Source organism: Leopardus geoffroyi, chromosome D1 (assembly GCF_018350155.1).
Source record: "Leopardus geoffroyi isolate Oge1 chromosome D1, O.geoffroyi_Oge1_pat1.0, whole genome shotgun sequence".
NCBI classification, from domain to species: Eukaryota; Metazoa; Chordata; class Mammalia; order Carnivora; family Felidae; genus Leopardus; species Leopardus geoffroyi.
Window position 1 is genome coordinate 105,003,086 of NC_059329.1, and position 16,717 is coordinate 105,019,802.

Below are 16,717 nucleotides of genomic sequence, written 5' to 3' on the forward strand. Positions count from 1 at the left end.
GGAGGGTCCTGAATGGTGAGAATATTCCCATTAACATCCCTTCCAAAATGTCCACTCAAAATCCTGTGGTCTGACATAGACAGTCCTCTCTGATCAGTTTTTCAGAAATGTCTTGTCTGCCCAGAGAAGAGATGACTCACCAAGAGGTGTCTCTCAGAGTCCAAGAATTAATATTCTTATTCAAGAATAACCTGACAAAGCAGAGAATATGCCAAAATGAGTAATGTTTATTTCAACCTGATTGTGTCCTTTCTCTGAGTCCCTGCATGCTGTGTCTCTGAATCAAACTACCTAATCAGAGTAGGTCTTTAATTGGGATGAATTTGGAAAGTCATTTAGTAGAAAAATTCAATGACACTTTTAAAGTTTATTTATTTTTTGGGACAGAGAGAGACAGAGCATGAACAGGGGAGGGTCAGAGAGAGAGGGAGACACAGAATCCGAAACAGGCTCCGGACTCTGAGCTGTCAGCCCAGAGCCCGATGCGGGGCTCGAACTCACGGACCGCGAGATCGTGACCTGGCTGAAGTCGGACGCTTAACCGACTGCGCCACCCAGGCGCCCCTCAATGACACTTTTTAAAATGCACTAATTATCAATTTAACACTCTACTTATCTCAGGTTCATGATACAAGAGGGTCCTTTTATTACACATTAAAGAACAGAAGAACCATCATGGCCTCAGGCCAGAATAAAAAAGTTTAATGGTGAATGAAGGAAGAATATCACCATTTTGTTCAAGCAGCTTTCTAGAAACACATTTTAGTAAAGTTTGTCCCAATGTGTCTTTTTCCCGGTTCTGTAAATGAAAATTAAAATGAACGACTCTGGTTCTATTTTCCGTATGGGGGATGTTGAGTGCGAAGTTCTCCCAGTTTGGATCCAGGGGTCTTGAGTTACAGAATTATTTTACTCAAGAAAACCCCAGGGCCACTGTCCAAGGTGTACCTTCCCCCAACAAGGGTCCTTCCCCCAACAAGAGTCCCAAAGCAAGAAGCCCCAGAGCCACTGCCCAAGGTGTACCTTCCCCTAACAAGGGTCCTTCCCCCAACAAGAGTCCCAAAGCAAGAAGCCCCAGAGCCACTGCCCAAGGTGTACCTTCCCCTAACAAGGGTCCTTCCCCCAACAAGAGTCCCAAAGCAAGAAGCAGACCTATTTGGAAGAGATGTGTTTAGAAGACACCACCAGATTCTGTCCAAAAGGAGAAAGAGAAAGTAAACATCTTCCAGCGATCAAAGCCCCAGGTAAGACCAGAAAGGGGGATTTCTCAGCTCCTTAATAAAGCTCTTTAAAAGAAAAATGGGAATGGGGTGCCTGGGTGGCTCAGTCAGTTAAGCATCTGACTTGAGCTCAGGTCATGATCTCACAGTTCGGGGGTTTGAGCCCCATGTCGGGCTGTGCTGACAGCTCAGAGCCTGGAGCCTGCCTCGGATTCTGTGTCTCCCTCTCTCTCCCTGCCCCTCCCCTATTTGTGCTCTATCTCTCTCTCTCAAGAATAAATAAACATTAAAAAAAAATTTTTTAAGGAAAATGGGAACGCAACCAATGAAGATTCCTGTGGTCCTTGTGGCGGGTGGTGACATCACAGACTTCCCATTCCCAGATTGAGGTTTAATGGGTCAGAATACAGGTTATAAAACTGATGAGAAACCTTCAATGGATCCTTCACCCTCCAGACAAGATCTCTTCAGAAATCCACTCGCTCCAAGAGATAACCTTGATCAAGTCACAGCTATGTAAAACGTACGTACAGCTGTATTGTCAAGTGGTAAGATGAGGATAAAAAACCGTGTATATCTGAGGAACACTCATATAAATACATAGGAAACTAAATTGACATAGAAGACATTGAAGAAACGAAGACGGGTCTATAGTCGAGAGCTGGCTTTTTGAATCTCAACACTTGGAAAAACGAAATGGAGACTTTTCACAACATTACAGGAAACACAATAAATTTGGAGGAAAATAAACATTTGGAAGAACAAAAACTTCTAATTGGAGTCATTCCTCCAGTACAGTATTTTTTTTTAGAGTTTATTTATTTATTTTGAGAGAGAGAGAGAGAGAGAGAGAGAGGAGCTTGAGCAGGGAAGGGGCAGAGAGAGAAAGAGAGAGAGAATCCCAAGCAGAGCTATCAGTGAGCACAGAGCCCAACAGGGGCTCAAACCCATTGAACCATGAGATCATGACCTGAAAGGAAAGCAAGAGTCAATGCTTAACCAACTGAGCCACCCAGGAGGCCCTGCCTTTAGCTTTGGAAATTCTTATACTGGGGGGTGCGTGGGTAGCTCAGGTGGTTAAGCATCTGACTTTGGCTCGGGTCATGATCTCACAGTTTGTGGGTTTGAGGCCCACGTTGGGCTCTGTGCTATCAAATCAGAGCCTGGAGCCTGCTTTGGATTCTCTCTCTCTCTCTCTCTCTTTCTCTCTCTCTCTCCCCCCCCACCCCGCCCCTCCCCCACTTGTGCTGTGTCTCTCAAAAATAAACATTTGGGAAAAAAATGTAAAGGCACATTGACCTCCAAATAGGAAGAGAATCTTAAGAGTAGTAATTCTCTTGATTATAGTTTTGAAAATCAGTACAGGAAACAATGAGTTCTTTCCAAACTGGGAGGCCAAAGAAACATTTCCTTCATGTGGGCTGTGCTGCCCAGATGAAGACTCCAGAATCTGTTTAATGAGTGTTCAGGATTCACAGTCCCACTGGCGGTCCCAGTTGTCGCACCCACCCATGACCAGATGGACTGAGCGGAAAAGCCCTGATGTAGCCGCATCCTCTTGAAAAGACTTTCTCCAGTCTGGAAAGAAGGTGGCAACATCAGTGTTCTCATGGCTCACACACAGTAGTTGCTATAAACACCACATCAGAATGAAAACTTAGGGCTAGCAGCCCTGTACTCTGTTTTCCAGAAATAAGCTGTAAGGGAACACAGTTCTTACAGCTTAGACGGAGGAATTATTGCAATGAGGCTTGTCTGAATATGAACATGGGCTCTAAGGAGGGAGGGAGGGAGGAAGGATGGGAGGCAGGAAGGAAATAGGGACGAGATCTCCAAAGGAGGCTTGGTCATAACAAGATGGAGGCAGGGAGGAAGCATAATATTGGTGGGGTAATATTTTAAATTTTTTTAATGTTTATTTATTTTTGAGAGAGAGAAAGAGCGCAAGCAGGGGAGGGGCAGCAAGAAAGAGGGAGACACAGGATCTGAAGCAGGCTCCGGGCTCTGAGCTGTCAGCCCAGAGCCCCATGCAGGGCTGGAACTCCTCAACTGTGAGGCCATGACCTGAGCCCAAGTCCTTAACCGACTGAGTCACCCAGGCACCCCTCCTCGTTCATTCATTCTTACTCTGTGCCAGACATAGTGCTACACCCTGGGAATAGCTGATTGCTATTCCAGTGGCGAGGGAGGAAGGGCTGTGGAAGATTCTCGGCGGCAGGGAACTTCCATGACGTCCCTTCTCCAGAGGGATGTCTCTGCAGAGTTATCAGTGGGAGGGTAGAGTCAAGCTGGGCTTCCTCCCATGGGTGTGCACAGGTCCAAGGACACAGCATGGTACAAACACGACCAGTGAAGGGTGGCATCGCTGTCCGCCCACTACCCCAAGGTCACCCGGGGAGCTGCTGGGTCTCATCACGCAGCAGGGGTCCGCGCGGGGCTTCTCGCGCAGCACGCCCCCCACCCCCCCCCCACCCCCCCCCCCCCCGCAACACCGCGCTCTTGACCTCAACCGCAGCGTTAGAACCGCGCGAGGTGGGGGATAAGGGGCACAACCGAGGAAGCAGCGCCCCACCCGGCTCCCCGGGCTGGGAGGCCCCGAATTGAGGGTTCCACCTGCAGGATCACGCACCTCTGGCCCTGTGCTCAAGGCATGCCGTCGGTGTAGGCAGCCTTGGCCGGGTTGCCTCTCGGTCACGCTGAACCTGACGGAGGTCGCCAGACCCTGGACTGCCTCGTCCTGGGTTCTCGCGTCGCTGGGAATGTTGTACGGGTAACACTACTTGAGCGGAGAAGATCCATGCTCTCCCTACGCCCCCATTCGGACGGCTGGGGGACTTACCACCCTCTGCCTGGGAGAATCTTCGGTCCCTGGAAGTAAGTAATGGCAGGAGGGAAAGTTGACCTTGTGACTCCTGCAGTTCTCAGGCTCCACCCAGTTCGGGTTCCTGTTTGAAACCGTTTGCTTTCTCTTTTTATCCTAATGCTCCACATCTCCATAAGGAGAGATTCTTGAGTCTCGGCTTCAGCTGTTTTGTGTGGTCAGTGTTTCATCACCTTGAGGGGTGTCTGCAGGGTCCCCCAAGGGAATTGTGTATGTCCCCATAGCTTAGATGGAAGTCACTCAGCGGCAGACATGCCGTCCAGATGTGACGAAAGGCTATCTCGAGTTTGAGCTTGCTTTTTAGGGCAGTAATAATAATAATAATACAATCATGGCTATATTCTATACTTACTACGTGCCAAACGCCTTTCTAATTTCCTTCTCTTTAAAAAAAAGTTTTTTTTTTAACGCTTATTTATTTCTGAGAGGGACAGACAGAGCAGGAGCAGGGGAGGGGCAGAGAGAGACAGGGAGACACAGAACCTGAAGCAGGCTCCAGGCTCTGAACTGTCAGCACAGAGCCCGTCGCGGGACTCAAACTCACCAACCATGAGATCATGACCTGAGCCGAAGTTGGATGCTTAATGGACTGAGCCTCCCAGGCGCCCCTCTTTCCCTTTAATATTGACTTCATGAATGGTATAAGCCCACATACCATATACTAAGAATTATCACCTAAAATACCATGAAATGAAAGTCAATTCAGTTATGTTTGCAGAACACGCGGACATTTGTTTGTATGATACAGTTATTCAACAATCATTGAGCTCCTAAAATGTGCCCTCTACTGTGCTTAATGCACAGGGTTACTGAGTAGTCTGTATGTTAATACATGTATAGAACTTAGAAAAGTACCCGGCAGGGTGAGCACTCAGTCATTTTTAACTTCCTTTTTTCTTTATATTTCCTAGGGTAACAGCAGTTTTAACAGATACTGTCTTTATTTTTTAAGATTTAATTTTAAGCAATCCCATCCTCCAACATGGGGCTCAAGCTTACAACCGAGATCAAGAGTCACGTGCTCTACTGACTGAGCCCGCCTGATGCCCCCCGATAGTTTCTAAACATACTGGGGTTGCAAATAATCTTAGCAGACCCAAAAGAAAAATAAAGTGTCTCAGTCCAAGCAAGGTTACAGTATATGGGTTGTCAGATCCTGGATCGCTGGTGGAGTTATAGGATCTGGTTCAGCAGCCCAAAGTTACTTATATTTGAGCACCCGTCATCAAACTGAGTCTCTTCGGAAAGTGAGTCTCTGTTACAGCACAGGACATTTAGTTCCGTGCCTCTCACATGAATAAGAAAAGCTTTCAGTTTTGCTTAGCCGTCACCTCCTACCCCTCCTTTATCTCACCGTTACAGGTGACCGACTGTAATAATTGGAAATGTGTGAATGCCCTCTTAAACTTTCATTGTAATATGTACAATCATCTAGGGTTTACACTGAATAAGTGATGGCAGGCTGAGTCTGAGTGTTCATTCTCTTCTGTGGGACATTTGGCTAATTGATCGTCTTGAAATGCAGCGTGGAGCTATCCTTGAACTCACAATTGTTTGGAAATAACATTCAGTGCTAATTTCTGCCCTTCTTTTTTTTTACCTGGGAAATGAATGAAACCTGCAGTGACAAACAACTGTTTGATGCCCCTGACACTGGAAATAACCACCAGTGGACCATAGAGCTGATGCGTTATATTTGAGTACATCTTTCATATGTATTCATGTAAACATCTATGTCTTTATACACTAATCTGTGCTTTAAAAATGGATATCCACTAAAAGGGAGAAAGGAAATACATATATGCACATTTTCACTTTCCTACCACTTCAAATCAGTGAAAATTGAAATGCATCCTAACATGTCCACATCTCGTAGGTGTCCTAATCATCTTTAGTAACACTTTAAGTTTTCTCTTTTGTGTATCATGATAAATTTGTGGCCTTTTGTAGACAGGTCCTTTGAAATGATGATGATTTTTATTCTTTTTTGGGGGGGCGGTATTCAAATGGCCTCAACTTAGCCCGTGAGAGCCCATGAACCTGGTTTCTTTGTCTTTTGGGCACTGTTTCTAACATTCTCAACAGCATCCTTGCTTTCTTTCAAGAAGAGGATGTCCGGACACATGATGTTTTTCTACAGCAACAACCCTCCTGATTCCTTGTGCAAGAAAAGACAACTGGAGAACCAAGCATGAGCACTAGGGTTACACGTGAGAGTACACAGTGACCAAAAGCTCTATTTCTGTTGGACACATTTTGGGAACCACGCTAGAAATGATAATTATTTCGGAAGCGGTCTGGGTTCACACTTATTCTTTTTGGTTGAGACTTTATTGACTATCAAAACTCTCTGCTCTATCGATTACATCTGAATTTGTGGAATCCAGCCATATTTCCCGGAAGTGAGTCCCTCTTTTGCTGTCTTTGCCATCCGCCCTTCCCCCTCATACTAACAGTATTCTCTGCAAAACTGTAGCCCCAGTCACGTTTGTCAGCCCAGGGCCACCAGACAGATCTTTCTCCCAAAACCTTATGCCTGCAGCTGCAGCATAGAGGGTTGGCTCGGTCCCAGCCTTGTCTTTTTAAACAGTCATTTCCTCCATGTGATTTCTCTCCAGTTCTCTCTTCCTTTGTTTAACCAACACAAGGGCAAGCCACTACATCTGCTGGAAAACAGACACCAGTAGGTGCGTTAAAGCTAGTCTCACAAGCACACTCATACTCCGAGTGTGATTACTGTATCTTCCCATAGCTTTACCGCCATGTCATTTCCCAAAATTCTGTCTTCTCTCCCCTCCCCCTCCTCTTATATCGCCCAGCGGTATTGGTTGGTGCCAGGGTATCAGATACAGTAGCCACAACATTTCAGGCTTGTAAGGACAAATATTTATTTTTCACTTGTGGGAGTTTTGTCCAATGCTGCAGGTCAGTTATGGGCCTGCCTCTGTATGACTTCCTTCTGGAATCCGCATTCACATACAGCCAATCCTGGGAAATGATGTCCTCACAACAGAGGGAAATGATAGAAACTTCCAATACCTCGGTAGGTTTGGGCTCAGGCTTGGCTTGTGTCATGGCCTTCACCTTGGACCGGTCAAAACACATTCCAAGGTCACATCCAATATCAGCGAGGTAGAGAGATATATTCTTTCCATGGAGTGGACCGTGGACACTGAAAGGCATAAGGCAACATGTGAAGGTGTATAACTCTGTAACAAAGGGAAAACAACAATTGGAGACAATAATTCAATTGACCATAGCCGCCAACCTTACCCACCAAAAGCCCTTGGAGAAGGCTACTGGACAGAGCCTCTGGCAATTTTGTCAATTTAAGATGCAAAATACTGCCTTTTGTTTTAAGCTTTAATACCTAGCCATTATTCTGGAACACTATGAAAATTCTCACTTGATGTTCATCCTATTACACTTGTTTTAACTAAAATAAAGAGGAATTTGTCTTAAAGATGCAGGTGTGTTTCGTAGATAGGTCTAAGAAAGCTACTAGAATCAGGGAGGTGAGAACCATTAGAGATTTTTAGGGAGTCCTCTCACTCCATCTCTTTACTCTGGGTGTTCTCTACTCTTCTTTCCGAGCCCAGAACGGGACTATATTGCCTTGGTGCTAAACATAACTTCCTGGAAAGAGAACTCTGATTGGCTCACTCAGAATAAGATGCCCACATCTTTTTTTTTTTAATGTTTATTTATTTTTGAGACAGAGAGAGACAGAGCATGAATGGGGGAGGGTGAGAGAGAGAGGGAGACACAGAATCAGAGGCAGGCTCTAGGCTCTGAGCTGTCAGCACAGAGCCCGACACAGGGCTCGAACTCACGGACTGCGAGATCATGACCTGAGCCAAAGTTGGATGCTTAACTGACCAAGCCATCCAGGCACCCCAAGATGCCCACATCTTATCCAAGCAACTATGGCTAGATTGAGAGACATTCTTGTGAAGACCAAACATGGCAGCCGGAAACCCTAACTTGGGTGACCCTAGGGATTTGTAGGAGCAGGTAATTCCTAGAAAAGGTGAAAATAATGGGAGTGGGGCACTGACACCAAAAGGTAACAACTCAGTCTCATTTAAAGACCAGGAAGGAAGCATAACACCTGAGAAGTAGCTCTTGGTTTTTGACAGGAAGTTACTAGGTACGTAACAAAGAGTGATATAAGTGGGTTGATTCAAATCTTCTTTCAAGGAACGTAGTGTAAAAGTAGAGTCTGCACTATGAAGTGCCTTTTCTCAAAAATAATTAGTTTGCTTTTTCTCTATATTTCTCTACAGAAAAAGAGTCCATTCACTCTCTACAATTTCTATACCATATCTTCATTAAAATGTCAGAAGGATACACCCTAAAATTGGAGACCAGAGCACTGGGGGTAAGGACTAAGTGCTACTTAGGTTAATAAATGGTGAGTGTTCCATCTTCCTAACATAAAAGGGAAGAGACATTGGCCACATCCACCATGAACTCCCCAAAGGAAGGAAAGTTGATTAAAGTGTTCTGAGGCTATATAGCTAATTGGACACAAATTACGGAGCCACAAACCATTTCTGAATAGGTCAACCATGCCACGACCTATTTTAGCAAATATGCTCTGAGATGGGTTATGAATCTCATAAGCAATGAGAAGGTCCATTTTCTGCCTTTGTTTGTAAACAGGTCAAAACAAACTTATAGATCATAAATGAGGTGGTTGGACTCAAGCAATGGACCCAAAACCAGAAGGGGCTGGAGACACTGGAGCTCTGCGGCCAGTGGCCATTTGATAACATTGGGCTCAAAACATGCTCCCCTTATATTTAGCTCTGAGGTCATATTGCGTATGTGTTCTCCCTCTCACCTCTCCTAAAGCTTAGAATGCTATACCCTTTTGTATCATGCGCTAATATCTGTGGGGGCTCGAAACACATTTCAGGATAAGCCAGCAAAATTAAAGCATGGCCTAGGAAAATTCCCAACATAACAAGTCTATGATTATCTCCAGCTGGCTGGAAGCGATTTGGCCCACTGCCAGAACGCAGGGTACAATTGAATGTAGCAGAGCCTCGTGTATGGGGGGACAGGAAGGAGGGGCTGCTGGTGTTTTCTCTACCTCATCCCCCCCTTGCCATGGTGTCTTACAGCTGGATTGCTTGCTCCTTGTCTCTGTATCTAGCCTGGACGGCAGTCATGGCAATATGTGGGAGAAGGTATAGGCCTGTCACTGGCCATCCACTGACCTACCAGTAAGATCCACCACCTGAAAGAAGATAAAGGGTTTAGGATCCTCTACTGAGTGCCTCCTACTAAACCCTCCTGAGCCTCCCACTGAACTCAAGAGTAAGTCAGTGGATTCATGGCCCAGAAAGGAGTTGATTCAGAAGAGTGTGGCAATAGTGGGCAAGTCCATGGGATCCCGTCCCAAACTGCCATCCCCCATGTGCCAGATCCAGGCAGGAGTCACCAGTAAATGCGTGGTTTTGTGTTGTCTCAATGTAAACTTCAAGGGAGAGGAGGCTCATCACCCAATAGCCACTTCTTGTCTTTCTGTGACAGTTAATTTTATGTGTCAACTTACCTGCGTCACAGGGTGCCCAGGTATTTGGTCACATTATTTTGGGTGTTTTTGTGACTGTGTTTTTATTATTTATTTATTTATTTATTATTTTCAAGTATAGTTGATGCACAGTGTCACATGAGTCTCAGGTGTACCACATGGTGATTGGACAAGTCTATACCTAATGCTCTGCTTGCTGCAAACGTAGCTGGCATCTTTCACCATGCAACATTATAATACCATTGACTATATTCCCTGTGCTGTCCCTTTTATTCCCTTGACTTATTCATTCCATAACTGGAAGCCTGTGTCTCCCCCACCCTCTTACCCATTTTGCCCATCCCCACCACCTCCTGCGAAGGTGGCTTTTTTAGAGGAGATTAACAATCTCCTCTAAAATCAATGAACTTTGAGTAAGGCAGATTGCCTTCCATACTGTGGGTGGGCCTCATGCAATCAGGGGAAGGCCTGGCTAGAATGAGAGGCTGACCTTCCCTGCCTGCTTCAGGGGTTGCAGGCGCCCTTGTCACTGCTGTGTGTGTACGTGGCCCTGCTCCATCTGGAGAATAAGGCCCGGCTCCACGCATGGCCCCTGAGAATACTTAAGAGTTATAGAAAATCAGAGGTCACAGGAGAGGCTTCCTTCATGCTTTTCTGAACAGAGCCAAGGGCTGTGGTCCAGAGCGTAAGTACAAAAGTCAGCACAGAGTATGAAAGTGAGCAGAGCAACAGGTAAGTGAAGCTTAATTCCGCAACAAGCGAGGATGAAATAATGAGGGCAAGGTCAAAAAGTACCTTTTTGGGTTGGTGGTGGAGGGTGAGAACTCATCTGCGAGCTAGAGTTGATCTCACAGATCCAATGGTAGGAAGGAGAGGGGTGTCGAGGCAGAGCCTGAGAGATCCCCAGGGCCAACAGCCCTCCCTTTGGTCACGTGTCCTCCTGAACCAAACAGACAAATAGATTTCTGCCCTTTATTTAACAGGAACCAACTAGAAAATTAAATATCTCTGAAGATTTCTATGAAACCAAAACAAATACTCTCGGTTTAAATAAATGTGAGACCTCCCCCTCCATTCGTGGCTGCCCTTTTGTTCTCTGCCACATAATTCTTTCATCGCAACTTCAGAAATACCAGGATAAGCTGGATATTGCCATGACCTTTCAGTCATTGTATTGTAATCATCTGTGGTAGATTTGACTCGAGTAATAACAATGGCTCTCTCTTCTCACAGGCCGTGCAAATCATGAATGGCCTGTTTTACTGCGCGTTGGGCTTTCTCTGTTTTGCATTATTTGTCGAAGAAGAGAACAGAGAAGCTACTGGTTATATCCCTGTCATTGTTACACTAACTTACGTATTTTGTTCATCAACATTTGTGAGTAAAACGTGGTGTTATTGATTTTAACTTATTTCTTTTTTCTAACGTATCCAGGGAATTACTCAAGAGATCAAGCAATGAGCTAAAGACTCAGTCAATGTCTGACTCTAAGGAGCTCATTTTACTATGGAAACAAAATGGTGGGCAGGAGTGGAGAGTAGATACTCAAGAAAAGTCTTTTTATGTTTGTTGCGCATTTTGACAAGTTCCTTGCGAGGGTGAGGGTGTGTGGGCAGAAAATATTTTGAAGGAGTATGCTCGAAGAACAATAGAGAGAGTGACTATCTGGATAACTATAAGGCTTTTTTGGGGATGGCGGGGGGAGAGAGGCAGAGTGAAAATCCAAAGGTCTGAGCTTAATGTTTGGGGCTATAGTGATTTTTAGGGAGGTTACATACGGAAAGAAAAGGGTCATGAGAGAGCCGTCAAGAATTTGAGGAAATGAAAACAGAGATTTCTTTTTCTGTTTTTCATTCATACTTTTATTTATTTATCAGTTAGAAAGGTAGTATACCATAGAATGGGATTCCCCAATATGTGTGCCACAGAACACGAGTACCACAAGATAGTCTGCGCAGAAGGAGCTCTGAGGTCATATAGTCTATCACACCCCTGTTTGCAGAGTCATAGTATCCACTTTGATATTAAAGACTTGGAGAGGTATTGCAGGAGAGGAGCTTGTCTAAAGGTATTTAAGTGGCCATTTACAACACTTGCGATTTGACTCACTATCTATCCCTTTGTTGACTAACATCTACTAATATCCATGAAACTTGTAGTGAGAAAGGCGGATTTTGTTGTTGCTGTTGTTTTCATTTTTTTTTAATGTTTTTATTTATTTTTGAGACAGAGAGAGACAGAGCATGAGCAGGGGAGGGACAGAGAGAGAGGGACACACAGAATCAGAAGCAGGCTCCAGGCTCCGAGCTGTCAGCACAGAGCCCGACGGGGCTCGAACTCACAGACCGTGAGATCATGACCTGAGCTGAAGTCGGACGCTCAACCGACTGAGCCACCCAGGCGCCCCCGGATCTTGTTTTTCAAAAGCAAAGCGTCCAAGTCAGACAGTTCTGCCACTTAATTTGTGAAGCTTAGTTCTCTCATCTGCTAAAGGAGGCTAATAGTCACCATCTAGATTATTGCTTTGAGGATCCAGTAGGAGAATCTATGTACAGGGCCAACACAGTATCGTTCCATTTCTGTTTCCTCATCCTCCTCATTTTTTTCAGGAATTCAATAAGTACATATTTATTTATTTTTGCATTTTTATTTTTAGTTGTTAATTGACATCCAAGTTAGTTAGCATCTACTGTAATAATGATGTCAGGAGTAGATTCCGGTGATTCATCTCCTCCGTATAACACCCAGTGCTCATCCCAACAGGTGTCTGCCTCAATGCCCCTTGCCCATGTAGCCCGTCCCCCCACCACAACCCCTCCAGTCGCCCCGTTTGTTCTCTATATTTAAGAGTCTCTTATGGAAAACAGAGATTTCTAAAGTGGGTCTTTCAAGGGTGCCTCGGTGGCTCAGTCAGTTGAGCATCCGACTTTGGCTCAAGTGAGGAACTCACGGTTTGTGAGTTGGAGCCCTGCCTCGGGCTCCGTGCTGATAGCTCAGAGTCTGGCGCCTGCTTTGGATTCTGGGTCTCCCTCTCTCTCTTTCTTCCTCCCCTGCTCGCTCTCTCTCTCTCTTTCAAAAATAAATAAAGATTAAAAACTTTTTTAAAGTAAACTTTAAAAAATAAATAAAATAAAATAAATACAGTGAGTATTTCGAGTAAGGCTATTGTAATATTTCCACAGGCCACGGTTGCTAAAGTGCCCACCAGAGACATGCCCAAATCTCAGGGAAGCCCAAAGCCATGGCTTCGCACAAGTTATTTTTTGTTCACAGTTACATCTAATCCAGAAGCAAATGACCAATCGGGGTGATCGGATTCATAAGCAATGTGATCTAATAACACAACCGATATTCCAATTGTATCAAGAGCCCCACTGAGCAGAGCCAGAAAGTTAACCAAAGGCCACATTTCCCCTTAGAGGAGAAAAGGTCTTATTAGTTCCTTATCCACCCTTTTGCACTCCTCAAGCAAAAACTGGGCTTCAAGGGAGAGAAGATTTGAATGTAATGACTTTTTGCAAAAAGGCCTCTGACACATGCAACTGTAACAATTTCACCTACGGGGAGGGTCAAGTAGTAAGTGGTCTGGAAGGGAGACATTTCCTTAGAGGCTTTCTTACAGTGCTAGTCCCCAAGTTGAGGGCATTTACCAACACTCAGAGATTTCTGGAAAGAATTGTATGTCATAAAAAGAAATGCTTTAAACTGAGAGAGTACCATGAATCACGTAGAAAGGATCCGAAGCCCAAGCCACAGAAGAGAAGCTGTACCAGCAGAAATTAGCCACAAATAGTAATTATTCAATTTCATACTAGCGTGTATCAGGCACCATCCAAAAGCGGTTCAGGTCTGTTTTGTATAATTGCCCCAACAGCTCCGTGATCCCTACTCTTGATCCCCATTTTACAAATTAGGAAACCGAGACTTAGAAAAAAATGTACATAAACTTCTACAGAGTGACCCAGCAGTAAAGTGTCAGAGACTTTTTAAACATCAGGTCAAGATGCTCGGGCCTCCATGACAGGATCTCATCTTCTAGGACTGCGAGATCCCCAGCCCTGAGTCAAACTTTTGTTAATGCTGTGGGCAGGTTGAAGGCGGGTATAAGCTATAATACCGTTGGGGAAGATAATTAAATTCTTGATATACCAGACACAACAAATCTTTCAACGGGTGCCAGCAGGTGACGTTAGCACTCAGGACATGATGTTTGTGGAAGACAACCTGTCACTCTTCAGATCAAATGTTTTCTGAAGCTATTTCTGTTGATGACATCTTTCTTCCACAGCGTGATGGGGGGAGAGTTCTTGCAAGTGAGAGGCGCCCCACTGGCTGCTAGGGATGACTTTCTAATGATGCAGGTCATGAGCTTAATAAATGACACTCCAAACCAATGAAGTATCAACCTCATAAAATCATTGTGAGGTGGCTAAGTCCCGTCGCCAACCCAAAATTCCCTTAATGGCCAGGGACGTTAAAATATCTTTTCGTCTCTGTGACACCTGTGACAGAGGAATGGGGCGTTCATTTTTCAGAGCGTCCGCTGGTGGTCATCCCAGGACTGCAGGAGTGAAAAACGCTTTCGTCTGAGAATTCAGTGATACGTTAGATCTCGAGAATGTCACTGGGATTGGGAAAGTTTGGGGGACCGTCAACAGGAGTGGGGGTTTACAAATGCCTGTTTCTATCCCCAGTTCATCAGCTCGGGCTCCATCAGCGTACAAGCACAGAAGCATCCTACAAAATCCAAGGTATGTCGAAATGCTTGGAGCAATGCCAAAGATAAAAAGGTCACCTGGCCCAAACTGGAGAGAAGCGATTACTTCTGAGCCACGTGTTTTTTTGGTTTTGATTGTTTGTTTGCTTTTTGCTTTTGTTGTTGTTTGTGGTTTTTGTTTTTTTGTTTTTTTTGTTTTGTTTTGTTTTGCTTTTGCGGGGGATGGGGGGCTTTTCCAAACGTTTGGAGAGGAAAAAAAGTCATTTGATTTTTATAAGGACGCCCTCCAGTGTGTATTTTGAGTATGGGTGTTAAGGAGGGTGTAGCGTTGAGGAACCGGTTTTATAAGGCGTCTGGTGTGAGGATTTGGATGGAATAAATCATTTCGAGCTCTCTGAAGGGGTAGATAGAACCAAACAAAACTGACCTGGGAAGGGAGGCAAGGTGGGTCGGGCAAGCTCAGGAGATCAGTGTTTCATTAGGGAAGGACATAAGACAGAACAACGTGTGAAAAGAGAATTGCCTTCGGCGAACCCGGGTCCAGACACTATCAGTGGAGTACAGATCAGGCATCATTAAAATATACTTAAAGGAGTCACATTCGCCTTGAGAACTTCTTCCCCCCCATGGCGGTTAGGATCACCGTTCTGGAGGTCGCCTGCCTGAATTCAGGTTCTGACTACCTTACCACTGACTGTGTGGGCAAGTTACTCTGTGCTCACACTCCTCATCTGAAAAAACATATGGCCACTAATACCACCTGCCTCAGAGGATTGTTTTGAGGGTTAAAAGTGAGTAAGTGAGCAACGGTCCTTGGCGTGTAGCCAATGCTTATTAGCTCTGCAAATCAGAACCTACTGAGGAAACAAGGTGCTTTCAGGGACTGGTGAAAGAAGAAACTGAAAACTCTTGTTTCATCATTCAGGGAAAGGTCTGCCTGCCCTTTTAGCGGGTTTTGCCCCAAAAGGATAGGGCCAAAGAGACACAGGAGGCTCTTTGGCTCAGCAGCCACTTAGTGGCTATAACATGGGCATTAAGTTTTTAGATCGTTTTTTAACTTCTACCACTATTAACATAGTTTTCTATCGTAGCCCTTTTTCTAAGCTTTGCCGTGGATTTCCAGAGTGTACATGTGACCCAGGTGTTACCTGGCATTGCTTTTCCCCGGGGATATAAGTACAGTGGACCTCAAAGCCCAGGAAGGCCCGATGAGATTTTGCAGATCCCTGAAACTGACACTCTCATGCTTCGGTTTCTCTGTTTGAGCATACAGTCCCAATTTTTTTTTTTTAATTTTTTAATGTTTATTTTTGAGACAGAGTTCAAACGGGGGAGGGGCAAAGAGAGAAGGGGAGACATAGAATCTGAAGCAGGCTCCAGGCTTTGAGCTGTCGGCACAGAGCCCGACGTGGGGCTCGAACTCACGAGCCGCGAGATCATGACCTGAGCTGAAGGCAGATGCTTAACTGACTGAGCCACCCAGGCGCCCTGTATACTGCTCCAATTTTGCTTCACAACATCAAAAAACAAAATAACCCACAGAAAAAACAAACCCAGGCATGAATGAACTTGGCTAAACTTGGCCTCTTGCTCGGTTTTCACAAAAACTAACAAAAAGTTTTTTTTGTTTTGTTTTGTTTTTGTTTTTTCCTTGAGGGATGGTGGGGGAAGATCATGACTCTAGTTTCTCAAGGTCTCGCCATGATCCAGCTCCCCCTGTAACTCTCCCCCCAACCTCCAGCCTCGCTGTTTTCCGCTCTCCCTTTCCCTCTCTTCACTCCACCTCAAGAAGCAAAAATAGACTCTTCTTCGAGACTCACGCAGAGTAACTCTATTTCCTTCTCTGGAAACACTTAACATCACTCCTCACAGAAGTGCAGACACTCTTCTACCTCAGGGACACTTGCCCAGGAGTTTCCCAGACTAATGTGGCTCAACTTCATAAGAAGAAATCAAATAATGATTTATCAGGTCATGAACAAATGCCATTATCCTAATGGCAGCACAATATTCTGTTATACTTAGGTACCATCATGCACGTGTGCTCAAATTCCAATATTCAATCAAAAATAGTTACTGAGTTTCAGGCCTGTTCTGTGTATGTAGCATGTATCAATGAGCAAACAAAGATTGATTGCCTCCATGGAGCTGAGACCCTAATAGCAGAATAAAGACAATAAACATGACAAGTAAGGAAACAATACAGTGTGCTAGAAGGTGATAGCTGCCATGGAAAAAAAAAGAGACATGATAGGGGCTGTCACTGGGGGCTGTTGAAGTAAGATTATCCAAGTTAAGTCTTTTTTTTTTTATTATTTAAATCCAAGTTAGTTACCATACAGTGGAGTATTGGTTTC

The 16,717-nt window shown here is 44.8% G+C and overlaps 1 protein-coding gene across 3 annotated transcripts in view; it reads left to right on the plus strand.

The window, feature by feature from the left end:
* Positions 1-3,732: 3,732 nt before the first annotated feature.
* LOC123601764 (B-lymphocyte antigen CD20-like) overlaps positions 3,733-16,717 on the plus strand; it is a 33,215-nt gene continuing 20,230 nt past the window's right edge. The window contains exons 1-4 of one of the 3 annotated variants that reach the window (XR_006714251.1): positions 3,733-4,094; positions 8,388-8,515; positions 10,877-11,020; positions 14,338-14,394. Coding sequence is in view for 2 of the 3 variants with exons in the window: in XM_045485396.1 (XP_045341352.1) it covers positions 8,438-8,482; positions 10,877-11,020; positions 14,338-14,394 (246 nt within the window). In the remaining variant the exon portion in view is untranslated. The remainder of the gene's footprint in view (positions 4,095-8,387; positions 8,516-10,876; positions 11,021-14,337; positions 14,395-16,717) is intronic. The other 2 variants (XM_045485396.1, XM_045485397.1) reach the window with 2 other exon arrangements.